This window comes from Chelonia mydas, chromosome 6 (assembly GCF_015237465.2).
Source record: "Chelonia mydas isolate rCheMyd1 chromosome 6, rCheMyd1.pri.v2, whole genome shotgun sequence".
Classification (NCBI taxonomy): domain Eukaryota; kingdom Metazoa; phylum Chordata; order Testudines; family Cheloniidae; genus Chelonia; species Chelonia mydas.
Window position 1 is genome coordinate 52,589,655 of NC_051246.2, and position 19,693 is coordinate 52,609,347.

The following is a 19,693-nucleotide window of genomic DNA, read 5'->3' on the forward strand; positions in this document are numbered from 1 at the left end:
CCTCCTCAGTTGTTCAGCAGGATCCAGGAGAAGGCTGTGGAGGCGCAGATGGCAGTAACAAAGGAAGTTGTAATGGAGCCAACCCTGAAATCTTTAAATGAGGACTTGGTAATAATAATCTTGCTACTAAAACTTCCAATATGCACGTCAGATCTCTTTGAGGGTTTTCTCTAACTTAGGAGTCTCGTAAGCTGGATTTCTTCCAGTATAGGGAGTGCGTGACATACGTGTCCTGTTATGGTAGTTATGGAACTTTGCAAGCTTTAACTGTGCCTTTTAATGCTTCATTATTTTTGTGCTTATGTTTCTCCTTATACTGTGGTGCTCCAATCCTCCTAGCCTCACCTTTGCATTTTATGTTACAATGCAGCTACAAAAAACAATTAAAACGGGAAGAGTTGTTGGGAAACATCCAATTCAGAGCTTGCAGATTTTTTTTTGTTGGGCATACGGCCTTTTGGAAGGGAGGAGAGTTGTAATTTCTGACCTAGGAGACTACCTTGTAAACATGGGTTACTGCTGTACATAAAACTTAGTGTGTCTCTGGGATGTTTCAATGCAGGAAGAAGCAGCAAAGGAATTCCAGGAAAAACACCAGCAAGAAATGGGGAAGCTGAAAGACATGGACTTTTCACAGTAAGAATTTATTCACATAAGTCTCACCACAAATATTCCTAGGCATCTAGTTTGAATACCCAGGCTCCATGAAAGGTACACCTTCGCATGTGGGGGGTAGGGCAGGAATACTCAAAGACCTTGTACTTACTTTCAAAGCAGACATCTGTATCGTATTGTCAGCCAGTAACTTGAGCTTTTTGTTAGATCAGAAATTTGAAGTCAGTGGTGTTTGTCAAGACACACAGGCTGAACTTCTTATTCTGCAATATCTAATCAATGCTGTTTTGTCATGTTTTTGGCACCTGGTGATTACAGTTTCCTGACACTTTCTGTTAATCACAGGTAATCAGTGATGGTCTTTGCTGATAAACACCTCTTGCTCTCAAGCTAATTTTCATTTTTTAAAATGAGCTTTGGTAATAGAAATCAGTTCTCATTGGCACTGGCCGTCCAGCTGCACTCAGGTCAACACATGAGCTAAGATTTGTGCCTGAGCAGCACAGTGTGGACAGGAACTTTCTGGTTCCCATCCTCAGCCTTGTTGCTGAGTTCTCTAATTTAGTTACCTGTGACTTTTCCGACCAGCATTTTTGAGCCACGTGCCCTGGGGGCCAGGGTTGATCGACCACGTGATGTGTGACTGTGGGCAAGCGATTTTGGCTTCGGTTATGTCTGCCTACCCACCTGTGCAACTGGATGGCCACTAGAGCAGCAGTTCTCAATCGGGGGTCCGCGAGCCCTTTCAGGGGCGGCCATAGGCCCTGCGGCTGAAGCCCTGAGCCCTGGTACCCCCTGTGGGGCTGAAGTAGGGTGTGGCACAGGGCTGAATCTGGGAGCCTTGGCGAACCCCCCGATCTGAAGCTAGGAGTAGCGCGGGGCTGAAGCTGGGAGCCCCAGCACTTCCCGTGGACAGAAGCCCGTGGGTTGGGTGGCCACAAGGGTTTTGCCCCCTCAAACTGCAGTGTCTTACCCAGAGTTGGGGCAGTCCTGGGGGCAGCTCCCCCCCACCTCCTCCTCTCTGCCAAGCCCCGCCCTGTGGCCAGGTCATAGGTCAGAAGCCGGAGCCAGGCACTGCGGGATAGCTGCTCCCCTGACTGGTGTGCCATGGAGCAAGCAACCATGGCATACCCCTGTCTGCTGCTGGTGCCCGGGGTTGCAGCTGCTCCTCAGCTCCCAGCCCCCTTTGACTGCTCGGGCAGCTGGTAAGAGCTGCCCAGGCAAGGTGTCCTGACTGAAGGGCCAACAGCGCCCTTAGAGAGCAACCTCTGTAGGGGGAGCCCTCCTGGCACACAGCCCCTAGCTATCCCCTCCCTGCACCCTGAGCTATCTCCTGCCTGCACACAGCCCCTAGCTACTCCTTCCCTGCACCCTGAGCAGTTTTCAGACTTCTGAGTTGTATTTTTTGGTTGTGTTCCCCCACCATCCATCCTGTCTAGAAGTTAACTAGAAGTCAAACTACGCCTATTCATAGGGTCGTGTCCCATGTCCGTCCCCCTGGCCCAGCCCAGAGCCTTGAGTCCCCCTTCCACTCCTGCTGGGTCCTGGAGTTTTTATAGCATGTTGAGGGGGGCCTCAGAATGAAAAAGTTGATAATCCCTGCACTAGAGAACAGGCTAGTCTTGGGCAGAGACTTGGGAGATCTGGGCTCAGCCTCAACTCTGCCAAACTTCCTGTGTGAGCTTGGGCAGTCCCTAGTTCGCGCTCTGGCTTAGTTTCCTTTCTTTTCTGTTTAACTGATAAACTCTTCAGGGCAGAGACTCTCTTGCTCTGTTTGTATGGTGCCTGGCACAATGAGGCCCTGATCTTAGTTGGGCCTCCACATGATACTGCAATAGAGATAATAAATTGAGCTGTCTAATCATGGGCTGTTTTAAGCTGATGGCTTCTGATGCTCCTAGGAATCATCCTTAGTAAGGCTACATTTTAGTCAAGGGTATTTTTAGTAAAAGTCATGGACAGGTCACGGGCAATAAACAAAAATTCATGGCCCCTGACCTGACTTGACTTTTTCTATATATCCCTGACTAAAATTTGGCGGGGGCTGGAGGAGGGCAACCCAAGACCCTCGCTGGTGTTGCGGGGATTTGGCGGGGCTGGCAGGCTCCCTACCTGGCTCTGCACCTCTCCCCCAGCAGCAGCAGAGTTTGAGTGTGGGAGGGGGTTGGGGCACAGGACGGGGTGAGGTGGGATCTGGGCAGTGGTTACCTGGGGGGCTCCCCGGAAGTGGTGACATCCCCCTTGCTCAGCTGCTAGGCAGAGGCTTGGCCAGGCAGCTCTGTGATGTGTGCTACCTCTGCCTGCAGGCACCGCCCCCGCAGCTCCCATTGGCCGCAGTTCCTGGCCATTGGGAGCTGAGAAGCCAGGCTCTGGGCAGAGGTAGCACGCAGAGCTGCCTGGCCATGCCTCTGCCTAGCAGCTGAGTGAGGGGGATGTTGCCACTTTCCCAGGTAAGCACCGCCCAGAGCCCGCCTCACCCCATCCTGTGCCCCAACCCGCGCCCATACCCAAACTCTGCTGCTGGGGGGGAGAGAGAGGGTGCCATGGCCCAAGACTGCCCCAGCAGCAGCTGCCCCAGGCACACCGACCGCTGTAGAAGTCATGGAGGTCACGGAAAGTCATGGAATCCATGACAAACTCGCAGTCTTAATCATTAGCTTCCCCCAAATCATGGAGATGGTCCCACTGTCTCTTACACCAATTTAGGACTCCTGACTTATCCTGTCCTTCTCAGCTATTCTCGGCTTCAGTGAAAGCACTGGTAGAGAAGTATCCTTGTCAGTGCTGACTTAATCATTCCGTTTTTATTTTTTTTCATTTATTAACTGGCAGATTAAACCTAATGTTGCCTGAAATGTCTTGTAGTAGGTCTCCCTTTGCACAGCTGCTTGTTAATTATTGTGGAGCTAGTCAGCTTGAAGGCTACTGAGCTGCTGAAGCTGTGAGTCTCGCAAAACTCCAGAAAATGTTTCTTCCTTCTGAGCTAACAAGAACCAGTCTTTTCCCATATCCTGCAAAAAACTGTTTATTTGTTCAAAGAAGATTGTTTAGCAATGTCTTCTATTGTCGCCCTAAATCAACAAAGCAAACACTAACAAAGCTGAGAAGAGGAATAAAAGCTTCTTCATCTCTGGTTATGTTGTCTGCCTGATGTGACAGATGTGGATATGCGTGATTATTTCAAACTACTTTCATTTCTCCTCTTAGCCCAGTGTGATTTGCTGCTTTTCCTTTAGATTATTTCCCCCAGACTTCACCCTGGAAAAATCACCCTTATTCGATTTTTTTTTTTTTTGTTTTGAAGACCGATTACAGAGAAGTACAGTAGTACAGCTGAGACAGCTGTAAAGGCTTTATCCAGCATTAACATGAGGTTGAACAGAAGCTAACTTCTGTATTGAGACCCCAGAGGCTTGGGGTAGGAGGGAATGAGCACTCCAGTTCTCTTGTGTGGTCCCTTAGTTAAAGCTGCATGCTGTGTCTCAAACACTTGGATACCATGGGGAGGGGCACAGGTCAAGAGCCTGAACTGACCAGAATTTGTCTTTCTGGCCTTCCTGCTCAAAGGAAACGTTCAAGTTATAACATCCAGGGCCCCTTTCTTTTCGGTTTCCCTATGCTAGTCCTCGGACTTGCACCTAGTCATTAGCAGCGGAATGGCTACAATACCCCAGGCCATCTCTAGAACGGAACCTCTCCTGTGTGTGCCATTGGTCCAGGGGTTCTCTTAGTTAACTAACTTCCCCTGGTGAATACTTGCTGTATGCATCCTTGGTCTTCATCTTTTGTGCAGCACTAGCTTCTGCCTCTTTACTTTAAAATCAAAACCCCACAATCCTGTAAATGGAAACTATAGATTGGATGGATGTCTTCAATAGTGTATGTAGGTCTGGTGACGGCTGCCGGATTAATAAAAGCCATGGAGACTGAAGACCTCTCTCCTTGGAAGAGTTTACTACTTGGGCAGGTGCATTGCATGTCTCCTATATGCAAAGGAAAACCACTGTGGCCTTGGCCCTCCATCAGAAGGCAGGGTGTGAGCATGTGTGTCTGATGCCGTTCAGTTCTCTGCCTGTGTGATGGGGCTGCCATAAAAGAGCAATGTGGTAACATTCATAATATGGGCAGCTGAAGGAAACCACTTGCTTCACATCTGTTATTGAACAGCTTTTGGATGGTAAGTTCTTGGTCAGCACTGACCTAGTTTGGATTCAGACCAGTGATGTAGTCATGAATTGCTGCATACTGCATTACAGATCCCCCTGAGCCATCTGGTTCTGCTTTGAACCAGCTCTTTATTTCTGAAAGTTTTTCTCTTTTGTTTGGATGCTGACACAAGCACTGGCTGGGTAGCAGTTTGTGGACAGAAGCATAATTAACCTTAATTGTTCTCCTTTAAACAGACTTGGTTTTGTTTTGTTTTTCTCCACCTCTCACTTAGATATATAATCCGGGGCGATGATGAAGAATGGAACGAAGTGCTGACCAAAGCAGGACAGAATGCTTCGATTGTCAGCCTGAAAAGGTTGGGAAAGTGTTTATAACAAACAAAAAAAAATCCATGCACCTCTCTTCAATGGATCTGTCCTTCCCAGTTTGCTTTATTGTAATGCTTAAACATAGAGTGAAGATGAGGAGTTAAAGGCGCAGGAATTGTATACCTTGCTGCTCTACGTATACTCCTAACGGGGATCCGGAGAGGGTAAATAGCAAGCAGGCTGGGTTTTCCCTTGAGTAGAGAAGATAAGACGGTAGTGTGGCTCTGAAAAAGTCCTCCCTTTTTATAACTTGATCCCATCTTGGCTTTTATTATCCAGTATGGTACTTCTCTCAATCCTAATTAACCCCGCTTTTTCACCCTGGCCATGCACCTAATTTGTCCTGATTCTCCTTTGGTGGGGGTAATTCTTTTAAGAACTACTCCGGTTCCATTTGATTTTCTTCTGCACTGACACCAGTGGAAGCTTGTATAATTCATCCTCCTAATTTAGGGCCTAATCCTCTGAGATGCTGAGTGCCCTCATCTTCCTGTGACTTCCTCAGGAGCAGATGGTTCAGCAGCTCATAGGGTCAGGTTCTTAGTTGAAAATGTTAGACTCCCTAACGTGGTTTTCATCCATCTTCCTTCATTCAGCTCTCACACAGGTCAGCATCGAATCTTTACTGATCTGTGCACCTGGGGATTTATGGGGTGGCACTTTCATACACGTTGTTTTTCTTGAGGCCTAAGGACAGGAGTAATTATCTTGCCCATCTTGCATCTTTATTCTGCTTTGTATGCATGTGCATTGCTTCTGTGAGTGCTGGAAGCAGCAAATGAGCCCTAAGACATCTTAAAAAAACATACAAGGAATTTTAAAATGTCATTGAAATTGGAAATTCCACAGATTTGTTACATTTGATCCATCCACCCCTAGCCTAAGCCCAGTGCAGGACTGTTTATTTGTATGCCTATGTGTTCAAGTATCTAATGATTTTAGGGTGCCCCAATTTCTGTGCCTAACTTGAGAGCCTTCAGGGGGCTTGACTTTAAGACGGTTCTGAGCACCAACCCTCTGAAAATCAGGCTACTTTAAGGGGGTTCAAGTTGGGCACCCAAAAAACAAGACACCAGAACATCTAGGCCATATTCCTTAGTGCTTTTGCTTAGTGCTTTAAATGAGCCAAGGAACGGGATCATTTCTTTTCCCCCACACCCTCTCCTTTGGAGGCCTGGCAGCTAAGGTTTCTGTGGAGGCCTCTCCCCCATGTAGCAGATGTTCCCCTGTTGAATTGAAATTCTCCTTAACAAATGTTTTGTTCCTGTTTCTCAGTGAAAAGAAGAGAAAACTAGACATGGAAAAAGGACCAAAACAACAAAAGAAATTTAAGAAGAACAAAGATCCAAAGCAAAAGCAGAAGTGGAAGAAATGACTTTAAAAATGATAATGGACTCGAATAACCAGGAGCAAACTCCTGTCTAAGGAGCCCCATCCCCTTTTTAAAGCAAGGACTTCTCTTGAAGAAGCAGTGTCTGGAGGGGAAAGGCTTAGAGGCCCTTTTAAAGAATATATATTAAGGAAAATGTAGTGACCTCGCCAAGAGACGCTGCCCATGGGGATTTTTATACTGTGTGCCTGGAGAGCCAGGTTTGATGAGAGGCACTACACAACAAACTAGACTATTACAAGGGTGCCTAAATGGCTAGGAAATGTCTATTCCCAGGGCTAATCAATCCATAAACAACTTTCCCCCATCTTAGTGGTTGGTAGTTAATTTTTTATTTTATGTTGGGAGGCCTATTGGAGCACTTGCTTTTATTGTGCCTTACTATGTGGTGTGGCGTGCTAGCATTTTAATACACCTTAGTATGTTTAATTACCGGCCCTTCTCTGCATCAGCTTTCCATTAGGAATGACATCAGGTTCAAGCAGCATAAAAATGTCTGCTTTCAAATTGCGCCATGAGCTCCATTCTCCATGTGGGGCCTTGCTATTCACTGAGCACCAGCGGGGCATGCTCAGTGCCATGTAAAAGTGGCCACGGTCCCTGTGCTAAGGAGCTTGCGGTGTACATTGATATATAATTCTGTTTGGAAAACAAAGCCTACAGCTCCTGCTTCTCGTTCCCCAGAGGAAGACCCTAATCAAGGATGCCTCTGTTTCATTCTTAGTGGCTTATAGGCCCCTTATCTCTCAGGTGGCTAAGGGGTTTGCCCTGTGATAGGCCTGGTAGCCAGTCCTAATATTTCCTTACTTCCTAAGCTTGCTGTGACAAATAGAGAAGGCCCTGCTGGCTCCATGTCATCTGGTGTGTCTGCTTGGCTGTTTGTAGTTTGGAAATTGTGCAGAGGTTGCCATAAAATCAACATAGACTCCAGTGCCAGGAAACCAGCCTCCTCACCTACACTGGCTCGTCCTCAAGTGGCAGGGGCTGGCCAAGCAACTCAACAGTCCGCTTATGAGGCAGTAGGTCTCCGCTTACCTGTGGTTCCTTTTTGCGTTTGGGAACCAGGTCTGTATTGCCCAGGCTCGTGTCCTCTTCTGCTGTGGGAGGGGAGGGGGTTCTGTGGTGGAGCTGCTCTCTTCTGTGTCTGTGCCTATCGCAGACTCCAGTGAGTGGGGCAGATCTTAGCTGTTGGGGAACTGCAGACAAATATAGCAGCTGAAGTTCCACTTTTCCTCTTCCTCCTCCCTTCCTTCCACAGAATAAGGGTTCCTATTTCACTGACCCCCATCCCACAGCCTGCTCCCCACTTTGCATCTCACGCTCATTCCCTCCCCTGCATGTATTTTTCTGTCACCCATCTTCCTTACTCCTGCTCCCCAGCCTAAGGGACTGGGAGCTGCTAATGGTAGGCTGTATTGAGAGCACTATGCTACAGAAGGGTCAGAGTTACGAAAGGCTGTCGATCCTGACCTGCTCCTCCCCCTGCTGCTGGAAAACCTCACTGACCCTCAAGTTCCTCCTCCCGCCCCCTGAAACTCTTAAAAACCCATTTTCTCCAGCTATGTCCACCTGGGCATGCTCCAGTTTCCTCCCCAATAAGCTCTTTGGATTTGTGAGGCCCGTTAACCAGAAGGAAGGGCTACTACACCAGTGCTTGTGCCTCCTTTTCATTAACAAATCAATTCAAAAGACTGCTCTGCTGCTCTACCTTTCCTTTCTAATATATCGGGGAGTTGGGTGCCCTGAAAATTTCATTTATACCCCACCCCAAATACATAGAAACCTTGTTCCATCAACTGGCAGAACAAGGTGCTACCGTCCAGGAGGCAGGTGTTGGATGCTGGGCCTTGGTTATCTGCTTCTGGGCAGCAGGGGCTGGAGCGTGCAGTGTTGTGTTCCAGCGTTCCCCTGTGGCTGACTCAGGATTGTTGACTCCAGAGGGTGCTGGATCTCGTTGGTCTGAGGGATGGTTACTGCAATGCAAGACTTTGCAAGGTGTGTCATGGGTAAATTGCATCCCTTAGGCTTTGAGTGGGGCCAGGAGGTGTGGGAAAGGAATTGACCTGTGTACCTAGAGTTAGTGTTAAATGAGTGGTGTGGAATTGAGAATGATTTCATTGGTGCCTCTGCTTGTTTTGCTTCCTTCTCCGCAAGTTACAGATGTGTGATCTGATTGGCCACAAATGACAGCAAAAGGTGCTTGAGGTACCTGTGTGGTCCTTGCAGGAGACTTAAGCAACAGTTTTAAATTGTTTCAAGCTGAGCCCTTTGACCTGTGTGCAGATTATTAGGACTCATTCACACAGAAGTTGGTGTTTACCGTGTGATGGGGTGTTCACCTCATACAAAGCAGAGCAGGTGACATTAGATTAATTAACCTGAAAGGCTGCACCTGAGGGAGAGCCAGGGCTTGAGAGGCTGATTGATGATGGAGCCCAGCTGAGAAGGAATGGGTGGAGCTGGTAGAAAGCTGGGAAGCAGGCTGCAGTCACACCCTGGGAGAAGGGAGATGTGTTTGGGGCTGCAGTGTTAAGTAAAGTTACAGTGACTCCCTGGGAAGAGGGAGTTTGGACTGGTAAACTTGGGAGCCAGAAGATGTAGGAAGTAGTCCAGGGAAAGAGCAACAGGATCAGGGAGAAAGCAGGTCACAGTGCTAGATATAGGGTCCCCGGACTGGAACCCAGAGTAGAGGGCAGGTCTGGGTTTCCTTACCAGCCCCTGGGAAAGTGGCACAGACCGAGCATTGGAGCCGAAGACTGCCTGGGACAGTTGTTCAATAGGACTTTGCTAACTCTGGAAGGGGACTACAGTGATGTGGCTAGAAGGCCAAGACAGGAAGAGAGAACACCCTTAGTCATTCAGAGAGAGTGACAGAAGCGTAGCAAGGTCCGCAAATGAGTGGCGGAAGGGGGCATTGGACTGGAAGGAGCTAATCCCCAGAGCAGCCAGGAGGAGATGCCTTTGTGGTGAGTGGACCCCGTGACATACTCATTGAATATGTTGCTGGTCATTATACCAGAGTAGTGGGAGGCTTTTCCTATTGCGCATCGCTGCTCAAGGCCAGAAAACTGTAATTGAAATTCCTCTTCTTAAAATGTGGAACTGGTGAAAACCACTGAGCCTGTTGTAGGAATCCTTAAACTACGGTCCTCCTAACAGGGTTAAGAGCTGTGCAGTTTAAGATGAAATCTTTTATAGGGCCCATTTGGCTGCGATGTCTACCAGAAGCCAGTTTGTGTTAAAGGTGAGGCTAATGGGCAGAGGGTTGTGGGATAACTGAGGAAGTTGATATTTATTTCCAAGACTAAAAATACCTCAGATGTGTATTATAAACTATATCTTCGTCCCTGTCTCTCCCAGCTATTTGTTGTTGCTTGTCTTAGATTGTGAGCTCAGGGACATGGTCTACCTGGGTTTGTAAAGAACCTCCTACAGCTAAGCCTTGAGCCTGCTTGGGGCCTCTGGCTGCTCCCCTGTTGTAAATGTTACAGGTAGCATCATGGTCTCATACACAGTGCATCAGACTGGGAGTCAGGAATACTGGGTTTTATCACTCCTACCTACCCTTGACTTCCTTTGTCTTTGGGCAAGTCACACAAATTCTCTGCACCTCTGTCTGTTCAGGTGGGGATAATACATAGCCTGAACACATTTATGGGCTTCATTAATGTTTGTAAAGTGCTTTGTGATCCTCTGGTGAAAGGTGTAATATATTATTCAGTGGAAATTAAATGATGTAGCTTGCTAAATCATATGGTCTTGTTTTTTCAAACAAATGGCTTCATTTTGCTTTTACAGCTATGCTTTGCAGGAGTAATGTATTACATTGGCAGGTTCCCTCACCTCGTTTGCAAATTCTTGAATTCAGGCTACATAGTCACAATATATGAAAATATCATTGGTCAGGTGACGCTTTTTGCATATGAGTGACCTACTCTTACTGTAACATCTGTTTCTGCCTGTGCTGTTCAGGACATAGGTGTGGAAATGCCGATTTCTGGGGAGACCCTAAAGTGGGTTTTAAACCTGTTGTGTCCTGAGTGGGTAAGATTAAACTGGGTTCTTTAAGCAGCCTAGCAAAATGTAAGAGAGTGGAGCTGTTAACTGCTCTTCATTTGATTTCTTTCTTAAGCTCTCTCTAGTCTTCTCTGGTTATAGATTCCTGCTCTATTGAATGTGTATTGGATACAACCTAATTCCTCTGAAATTGGTAAGAGGCTCACACTTCTGTTAATGAGTAACTGCTCTAATCAGCTCATGGGATAGATACTATTTATCTCGGCAGAATATTGACTGTTTTGCAAGGGAGTGTATCCACAGCTGAGCTGTGTTCCAGTACTTTGGAGTATGTAAACTTTGTGATCACTACCTTCCTTTGGATCCCTCCTTCTGTTCATCAGTCAGCTGTGGAAAACAAAAAACCTCAAGTGCTACAATAAGTGGCACCAGATTTTTACAAGCTTAGCTGAACCACATTTTCCCTGTCTGTGCTTTAGATCAGTCAAGTAGATTAAATTGCAGCTTAGAATAAGGGCTTGTTGAAATGCATCCGTTTAGCTTCATGAGAAGCTAAAATAAGGGAAGATACTCCTTTGCAGAGTTAGTCTAGTGTTCTCCTTCTCAGACATTTCCCCCGATTAAAAGACTGAGGCAATTTTCTTGGCTGCTGAGGCTACGATTGCACCTTTGTGAGGGTTTCCTTGCTGCCATGTTTGTATCTCCCAGGCACAGCCAAGGTTTCACTGTACTCATAGCCGCTGTGTGCCAAATGTTCTCCTTTTCCATAAGAATCAATCTTAAGCACTTCCATTTTTGTACTATTCACTAGTGCAGCTCTCCTGTTAGCTGCTCTCCTTGCCAATGGTTTAAATGTCCATGGCTGGTCTGTGCTAGTTGTAGCAGTCCCCCCAGGACAGCACTGTGCTGGCCTGGGCGAACTTGCATTTTGGTGTCCCTGGCCCCTTTGTGTGTGGTCGCAAAAAGAAAAGGAGGACTTGTGGCACCTTAGAGACTAACCAATTTATTTGAGCATAAGCTTTTGTGAGCCACAGCTCACTTCGTCGGATGCACGAAAGCTTATGCTCAGATAAATTGGTTAGTCTCTAAGGTGCCACAAGTACTCCTTTTCTTTTTGCGAATACAGACTAACACGGCTGTTACTCTGAAACCTGTCATTTGTGTGTGGTGTCTCCCCTCCCTTCCCCTGCACCTGGCCCCTATGGGCTTGGCAGGCTTCCCAACCCCTGCACTCTGCCCCCTTTGCCCCTAATCCTGGGCTCCCTCTTGCACCCTAACCCCTGCACTGGGCCCCCTTTTCCCCTAACCTCTGCACCCCTGTCCTGCTCCCCTAACTCCTGTGCTCTGCTGCCTGTGCCCATGTGGGGAAACTGACCTGATTGCATGGAGTAGCAGGCATTGTTGCTCCCTCGCTGCCCCTCCCCACCCTCCCACCACCCGCTGCTCCACCACGCACCCCTAGGAAGCAGAGAAGGGAGGATGAAGGAGCCATGTCAGGGCTCCCTGGATCACTTTCACCACCTGGACTGCATAAGGGGAAGGCAGCAGAGCAGCAGCTCCTGATGCTCGCCTCACAGCACAGCCCAGGTGGGGAAAGTGACCTGGATGCACAGAGCGGTTGGTGTTGCTCCTCTGAGTCACTGCTTCCCCAGCACCACCAGTGTTCCTCCACTGGGAGGGAGAAATCTGGGTGACCCAACCTGGCACCCCCTGCTAGCTGGGAGCAGGGTCTGACTCCACACAGACAGTGTGCACCTCTGTGATGCTGCGCAGCTCCCTCTTGGCCATGGTGCCCTGGACGGTCACCTGGGTGGCCCACTCTAAGGCCGGCCCTGCTACAGTGTCTCCTCCAAAATTAGAGCCCACAGCCTCTTTGGTCAGAAATCTGTTGCTTCACCACTATCTCTGCACTTCTCAGTAGCCTCCCATTACAGTCTCTCTAGTCCCTAGCTCACACTCTTGGTGTGACATTTATAAAGGAACTTCTTTCCATTTATCTGGTGGCTTCAGAAACTCAATTCCTCTCTTTGGCTTATGTGTTGCCCTTTAAACTCTGACTTTAATGCTCCCTCTTCCTTGCCAGCATCTGGTCGATGTACCCTGGCCTACTCTCTGGCCCTTCACCCATCCCCCCAGTTCATCTCTGAGCACACATCTGAGGATAGAATGGGATCTGTTTTTCTTACTGACAAAAGTGAAGGTCCTCCCCTTGCGCCCCCCCCGGCCGCGAAGCCCTTAACATTCCTGTCCAGGAGCACAGTGCTTTCCTATTACTCTTTCTGTGCATGTGTTCACCAGTGGAGGGCGTTATAGACACCCAGAAGAATCAGGCATGCAATCCCTTTGCTGCTTGTGCTTTATAGCAGAGGGCCATCCAGCTGAACTGCATGCGCTTCTCCAGTAGCCCCCGCTCCTCTTCAGTCCTGACAGTTCCTGTAATGGTGTGAGGGCTGTCAGACCATGTCTCTATAATACAGTTAAAGCCTCAAGGCCAGTCCTCCTATGGTTCAAAGCCATCTCCTGGTGCCTTGGCCTAGCATGTCGAGGTAGGAGCTGAGCTGTTGCTGTAGATCTCTCTCCCCTCCCTCCCTGGTGTGCAGCAGTGACCCTGTCAGCCTGTGATGAGCAAGTGCTCTGGCTAATTGGAAGGAAATGGCAAAGCCATGTATGAGCTGAGCAGCTCTCTCAGCAGGAGGTGGATAGGCATGACCTAGTTGTCAGTGGAATCAGCCTGCCGCCTTGGAGACCTGTGAGCTATTTTGACAGCCGGAGTGACCTACCTGATCTCTAGGAGACATAGCTTGGGTGGAGAGGAAGAAACAGAACTGGTGCTGCTATTGTGTGTGGGGGCAGGGGCGGGCAGGCGGAGTTGACTCTGCTGGGGTGGGGTGCTCCTTTGGCCTGTTCTCCCTCTACAGGAGGTGAGTCCCCATGGCCCTGAGGCTTGACTGTGAGCAAGGTGGTAGAGTAGGGAGCCCCTCTGGCTCTAATAACACTGCATACAGTAAGGGGCGGGAAGGAGGGGAAAGCATCTTTATTCTCGTCTGTAGCTGTTTTTATACCACACTCATCCCTGTAGTATCTGAGTGCCTTCCAGTAGGGCATTAAGCTGCATGGCTGCAGATCTGTTACATGTCGCTCGGTCTCCCATCCTAGGGTTGGGCATTTGACTGGACCAAAATAATTGATCGAGTGACTGGTTAAATATTTAGAGCACTAACTTGTTAGAACAGTAACAAAAAGAACAATACTTTATGGTCTCCAATAGGCTTAGCCTTCGATACACACTTGTGCCTAATTGCCAAAAACAAGTTACTTAACTAGGTTAAGTAAAATGCAAAACAATGAAACACAAGTTCTAAAAAATGAAAACTGCACCATGCTACAATCGAATGGTGGGCTGCTGCCTACACCAGTGTGTTCTTGCTGGAATAGTTGATGATGATAAAATTTGACTCTGGTCAAATAGGCAGTCAGCTGACCAGTCAGTGACAGCTTGCAGGCCTATCCCCTCTCCCCAGAGGGAGAAGGGTGTCCACTGGAGTGCATTGATTGGGTAGTTATGGGGGGGGGGGGGGGTTAATGTAAATATACCTGTTGCCATGTGTTGGTATTGGAGAAGGCAAGGTAAAAGAATTGAAGTGGTGAGATTTGTTGGTCCTTAATCCTGTCCTCCATCTAGGTTTTGTGATAGTGTATCCCTAGGTTCCCCGAACATCTAGACCCCCATGATCATTGGGCTGTCTCTGTATTGGTGACGCATCTAGACTCATTTTCCACAAAGAAATGTTATGGTGCGCACAGAGTTGTGGAAGCAGGGGCCAGAGGCTGGCAGTCAACACAAAAGGGCCTCCCCTGGCTCAGAGCAAAGCTGAGCTGAAAGTGAGGTGACAGTTGAGAGATGTAAAATCCTTCCGCGCTGTGGGAGCCCCTGGGAGACTGAGCAAAGCGAGGTGAGAATTTCACTCAGTCTAATAACCTGCCATTCCTACTGAGTGCAGATGTGGGGCAATGGGCTGTGACTGCTCTGTAAACCAGGCCAGCAATCTAGCTGAGGGGCTCAATAGTTATGTGATCAATACCAGCCCAGAGGTGGCCTGAATGACTGACTACAGTGGGGGGTGGTTTTGTTCTGAAATCTGCATTTGCAGTCCAGTTTTGGAAACAATCTGTCTCTCTGACAAGCTGCATGAAATCCTTGCAATCTGCTTCTGCAGCATGAGCCTGGGTTCAATTACGAGCCCCATCTGTGAAATGTCAGACCAGGCACTATGGACTGGGCCTGTCTCCAAACATTTTGCCTTTCTTCAATGCTCATCTCCTACCCTAGAGCAGCCATGGGAGTACTTGAGAGCCAACAGAGTCCCAGAGGATCATGTGAACTTTGGCCCTGTAATACATCATTAGCCAGTCTTATGCCAAGGGGTTTATATTGTTATGACCAAATTGAGCACGGATGAACCCCCAACATAAGGCAACTAATCCCTTTGCCCAATCAGACACTCATCTAGCTGGGTCTTCACCGCACAGGCCCCCTCACAATACTGCAGTGCATGTGTCAGGAATTCTGCCTCAAGTCACCATGTCCAAATACGGAATCTACCTTATTACAAACAAAGCCTCCAACCCACTGGGGAAATCACCTTGTTTTCCTTGATTCTATTGCATAACAGGAGCTGTCCAGCTGTTCCACATGTGCACGAGGAACCTGATCTAGGCATATTCCATTTTGTTAGCACTAGGGTGCCATGGGGTGTTTCTTCTTTGCTCTGCAAAGGTTTACTCCGAAGTTTAGCACAATCTTTACTGTAGCCTGGAGAAAGCAGCCCTTGACTCCAAGCCCCTGAAACTCAACAAAGGACACCCTAGTGAGATGATGTGTATTTCCTTTGAAGTTTTGTGCTTCTCCAGAGGTGCCCAAACTTTGCCAACAGCCCATGGGCAGCCCTTGATTTGCATAGAATGGAACAGGGAGCCAGGCAACCTCCTGAAGGAAATACTTAAATGTATTTATTCCATTTCCTTGAGTAAAAAGGGGCTCCCAGGAAAATCTGTTTTTTACTGGTAAATTTCTAGGTGTCTCACTGGCATAGTGCACAAGAGAGCACATGCTGGTATGTATTTGTCCCAAGAGAGCACTGTTGATCATGTAAATCAAATGCTAGGAACTGCTCTGAGACACAGATTGTTACAGAACCTGGCTCCAGAGCTAACTGCACAGCCCATGGGGAAGAAGAGCTGTGATTGCTAAGGAACAGACATCCAGCAGCCAAACAGACCCTCCTGCTCTATGGAAATTGTTCTCCTCTAAAACAGGGTTGGTAGGATGCAGAGAATTGTAATGTACTAAGCAGCCTGAGAACTTGGGCCCAAATTCTCCAAGATATTGGGAACTAGGCACCTAACTACCTCTGAAGCTCTGGGCCTTGTGCCTGAGAGGAGACATGCTGCACACTCAAAAGGTGCAGAAGCCTCTCTCAAGCCCTAAATCAGTAGGGCTGGTGCTGTATTAGGGCACTGAGTCAGTGGAAGTAGGGTATGCTGTACCCATTTTAGCTTTTCCGTTGTTTGAAATGTTGTTATGAGAGGGTGTCCTAAGTGCCTGTCCCTCAGCAGTTGGGAGGGAGCTAGACAGAAACTTGGGGTCTAAGAGTTGATTAAAATAGTTGCATAGGTTAATCCTCAAATGCTGTGCATGCTGGCTTGCCCATGATCTCCTCTGCTGAGTTACTACAGTAATTACATACATTTGGGCTTCTCAGCCAAGCTGGCTAGGTCAAACCATTTTCCCTACAGCCGGACTTCTGCTGAGGATTTCAACAACATTGCTCCCTCCTTGGAGACACTTAATAAGGCTCTAAAGAGCTGAAAGGGGGAGAGAAGTAGCTGAGCTAGGGCCTTCTTTCATCGCAGTCTCTTACTGAAGAATGTTTTTATTTGGATTTTTTTTTTTTTTTTTACTTTCTAATTCTCTCCCCCTTATCTCTAGTCCCTGTTTGACAATAATTAAAGTAAGTGATTCTCAGGCAGCAAAGACACATCCCCTCATGTTTGCTCCCCTTGTACCATGGCATGACAAACATGCTTCCTACCCCCATGGGCATTTTCAGAACTATTCCAGTCTCTGAAAGGTAAATGGCACACCTGTCCCTACACACACAATATACAGGCTAAAGTACAGAACAGCCTTGTCTTCATTAGTGGAAAAATGTTACCATGTGGTAAATGCTTCCCCCCCCTCATTAAAATAACTGAGTCAAAACACAAAGCATAAATGTTACATTGTTAGCAAAATCTTGGTACATTTACATGAATGTACAGTTAACAGACAATATTACAGCAGTAAAACTGGACCTATGCTTTTGTACAGCTAGCTGGAGCAGCTCTTTGAAATATTTTCCAGGATATGGCCTTTTGGGGGTTTCTTCCAGTGAGAAAGCTGGAACAGCCTCTGGCTTTCTAAGAATAAATAGGGTTAATGAAGCTGGTGCTCTTCAAAACTGTGTATTTATAACACAAGTCAGACCAACTGGTACTCTCAGCCAATTTCCAACTGATCATCCGTAGGCTTATATGTCCCTGGCTAGCCAAGCACACTCGCGTCATGCAATCTGCAATCCTGTTTTGACCAATTAGCTGGAGATGTTGCACTCTGCCCTTCCTTTCCCCTCCTCCACCAAACCTTGACTGTTCTTTTCAGCTGAGCCTGAGCCTTCTCCCCTCAGCCTGTTTAGCATTTCATAGTTCAGATTTCCAAGAAATCCCAACTCTACATTGAAAGCTTTCTTCCCCCCCTCCCCCCGCCTAAAATGAAGCATTTTAGCTAACACTTTCAGTATGTGCCAACACAGACCAGCAGGGAATGGTTGCAGGGGGCAGGTTTTAGCTAATGGTGACAGCAGGATGAATGGACATCAGTCACCTTACATCTTTGTTTCTAAGGTCTGTGCTTGTATTTTTTTAAAAAAAGTTTGATAGTTTCTGCCCTTTTGTAAGCTAAGAAAACACGGTGAATCTCAAAACTAGATACTTCAACCCTAAGTACTGCAACCTAAACTTTTCCTAGACATAGAGGGCAACGGTGAGCTAATGCGTGCAAGCATTCTGCAGTATACCCTTCCCCCCACCTCCAGGGAAGTAGTGTATTTGAGGAAGTATCCCCATTACTTCCATCTCCACAGCTGTAGAGAGAACTGACTTGCCCATGGCCACAAGTTTGTGTCAGGCTTTCCTCTCATGCATGTTTCTCTACACCACACCACCTCCAGCAAGAGAGCACAGCATCAGGGAAGAATGAGCTGTACATTCCTGCTTGGCTTTAAGGGAGTCTAGGTGGTACACACAATAGTAGGACCAAGGCCCCTCAACACAGCAATAGGTTCTGCTGCAGCATTTTTGAAAACCACCTCCTCTTATTGCATCAGTCACTAATCCCGCAGGAGTGCTCCATGTGCTATTCCCACACTGTTAAAGATGGGATGACTTGGACACTACAAGACACTTGATCAAACCTTTACAGTGTAAACAGGATAGGCTATTTTCTTTCCCATTGGCCACCACTGAACACAGACAAGTAGATCAAAACTTGGCTACATTCTCCAAAGTAGGTGCCACTGAAAAAAGATAATTGTAGAGGCCTATTTTACAGTCTCACCTTCTTTCAGCCTTGTGGGGTGCAAAGAATTTATGGGCAACAAGGCTAGAGTCTTTTGCCATGTGTAAAACTCGTGTTTATAGCTACAGTGGTAGTCTGAGCATGCTAACTACTATACGCATGTGGTCAGGTGACTGAATGCTCAGAGGTTCATGGGATTAGAGGACTATCAACACACCCTTTTAAAAGCACCACTGGTGTATACACATCAACCTGACGGGGGTTGTAGATAGATGGTTTAGATTAGCATGTTCGAAACACCCCCAATGTTAGGCCTCACTCCGCTGCATCTGCGTGCGCTGTTTCCCTAGCAGCTTTCACCTTGTGCTCATGAAAACGGAAACACAGATCTTCTCTTCGGGCCAGGTTCTTCAGTTGCTGCCTCCATTTTTTCCTGTTGGTGCTGTACGGCATCAGAGCGACACCACAGAAGAAAAAAGCCACCTCCCCTCCTTTGTCGTTAGAATAGTTGCAGCACTCTAACACGCTCCCCAGAGAAATCACTGCCCTAAGGGCGTCAGCTTAGGTGGGGACTTTCAGCATAAGCTGGTGGTTCCATAAGACAGACCTGGAAGCCCCAGCTGGATAAGGTCCCGTGCCAGTGTGATGCCCTAGCATTCCTGCTGCTGCTTTGCCCCTGCCTCACACTCTTGAGGTGATGTAAATAGAATGCAGTCGACTGGCCAGTGTTGTCTGCAGGTCCCGCAGAGGGTCCAGACCCTGCACCTTGCTGTTCCTGCCATAGATGAGCTGTCGGAACGAGTCCTGTTCCAGCAGAGAGTTCATGTGTTTGAGGAAGAAGCCCTCGCAGAATGAGGCCAGTTCAGGTGCACTGTGGATCTGTAAAACAGAACAGGAGCCAGTGACCTTCTCTGTGAGCCCTACAAGTTAAAGGACATTTCCACAGCTGCCACTGCTAAGCCCTTTCCCTCTGACAGCTTCATTGGGCAGGATGCCTGCAAAACAAAGGACGGTTAGGGGAAGGGGTACATACGTAATGATGTAGTTGGTAAATGCTAATGGAAAGGACACCCATGCTACGAAGGACTCTCTTTCCTCTCCCTGTGTGTGTGCATGCAGCTGGAGAGGTTCATCCCACTGGGATATTTTCCAGGGGATAAAGTAAAGTAAATTTTTTATTTCTAATCCTCTGATCTCCTTCTGTTAGCTGAGCCACAGTCCAGTGGCCCTTAAAGGAAAAGAGCAGCTGGCTGATGAAATGGCCAAGATACCTGTTTTGTGTGAGCCTTGAGTCCATGTGTTGCATCATCACACAACAAAGGAATCTTGCCAGCTGGTATGTAATATGAGTGGCCATAGAAATATGGTGTATATGATAGAATGCTCACTCCTAGACCAAGGCGCAGAATGAGATGGGGAAGAGCCACTCTAATACCATGCCTGTGAGTGCCTCAGATTGTCCCATGGGCTCTATAGCTCCCAAATAGTCTCCTTTGGTTCTCCCAGTAATTATTTACC

General features: G+C 47.7%; 2 protein-coding genes across 5 annotated transcripts in view; one reads left to right on the forward strand and one right to left on the reverse strand.

Annotated features, from left to right (window-relative positions):
* NAT10 (N-acetyltransferase 10) overlaps nt 1-10,292 on the forward strand; it is a 42,280-nt gene extending 31,988 nt beyond the window's left edge. For all 3 annotated transcript variants that reach the window (XM_037900009.2, XM_043548295.1, XM_043548296.1), the window contains exons 26-29: nt 10-108; nt 563-636; nt 5,057-5,140; nt 6,429-10,292. In XM_037900009.2, the coding sequence (XP_037755937.1) occupies nt 10-108; nt 563-636; nt 5,057-5,140; nt 6,429-6,528 (357 nt within the window). In that variant the 3' untranslated portion in view covers nt 6,529-10,292. The remainder of the gene's footprint in view (nt 1-9; nt 109-562; nt 637-5,056; nt 5,141-6,428) is intronic.
* A 7,235-nt stretch (nt 10,293-17,527) lies between these two features.
* Nucleotides 17,528-19,693, reverse strand: part of ABTB2 (ankyrin repeat and BTB domain containing 2) — a 192,796-nt gene continuing 190,630 nt past the window's right edge. For both annotated transcript variants that reach the window (XM_043548297.1, XM_007067964.4), the window contains one exon: nt 17,528-19,054. In XM_043548297.1, coding sequence (XP_043404232.1) covers nt 18,857-19,054 — 198 coding nt within the window. In that variant the 3' untranslated portion in view covers nt 17,528-18,856. The remainder of the gene's footprint in view (nt 19,055-19,693) is intronic.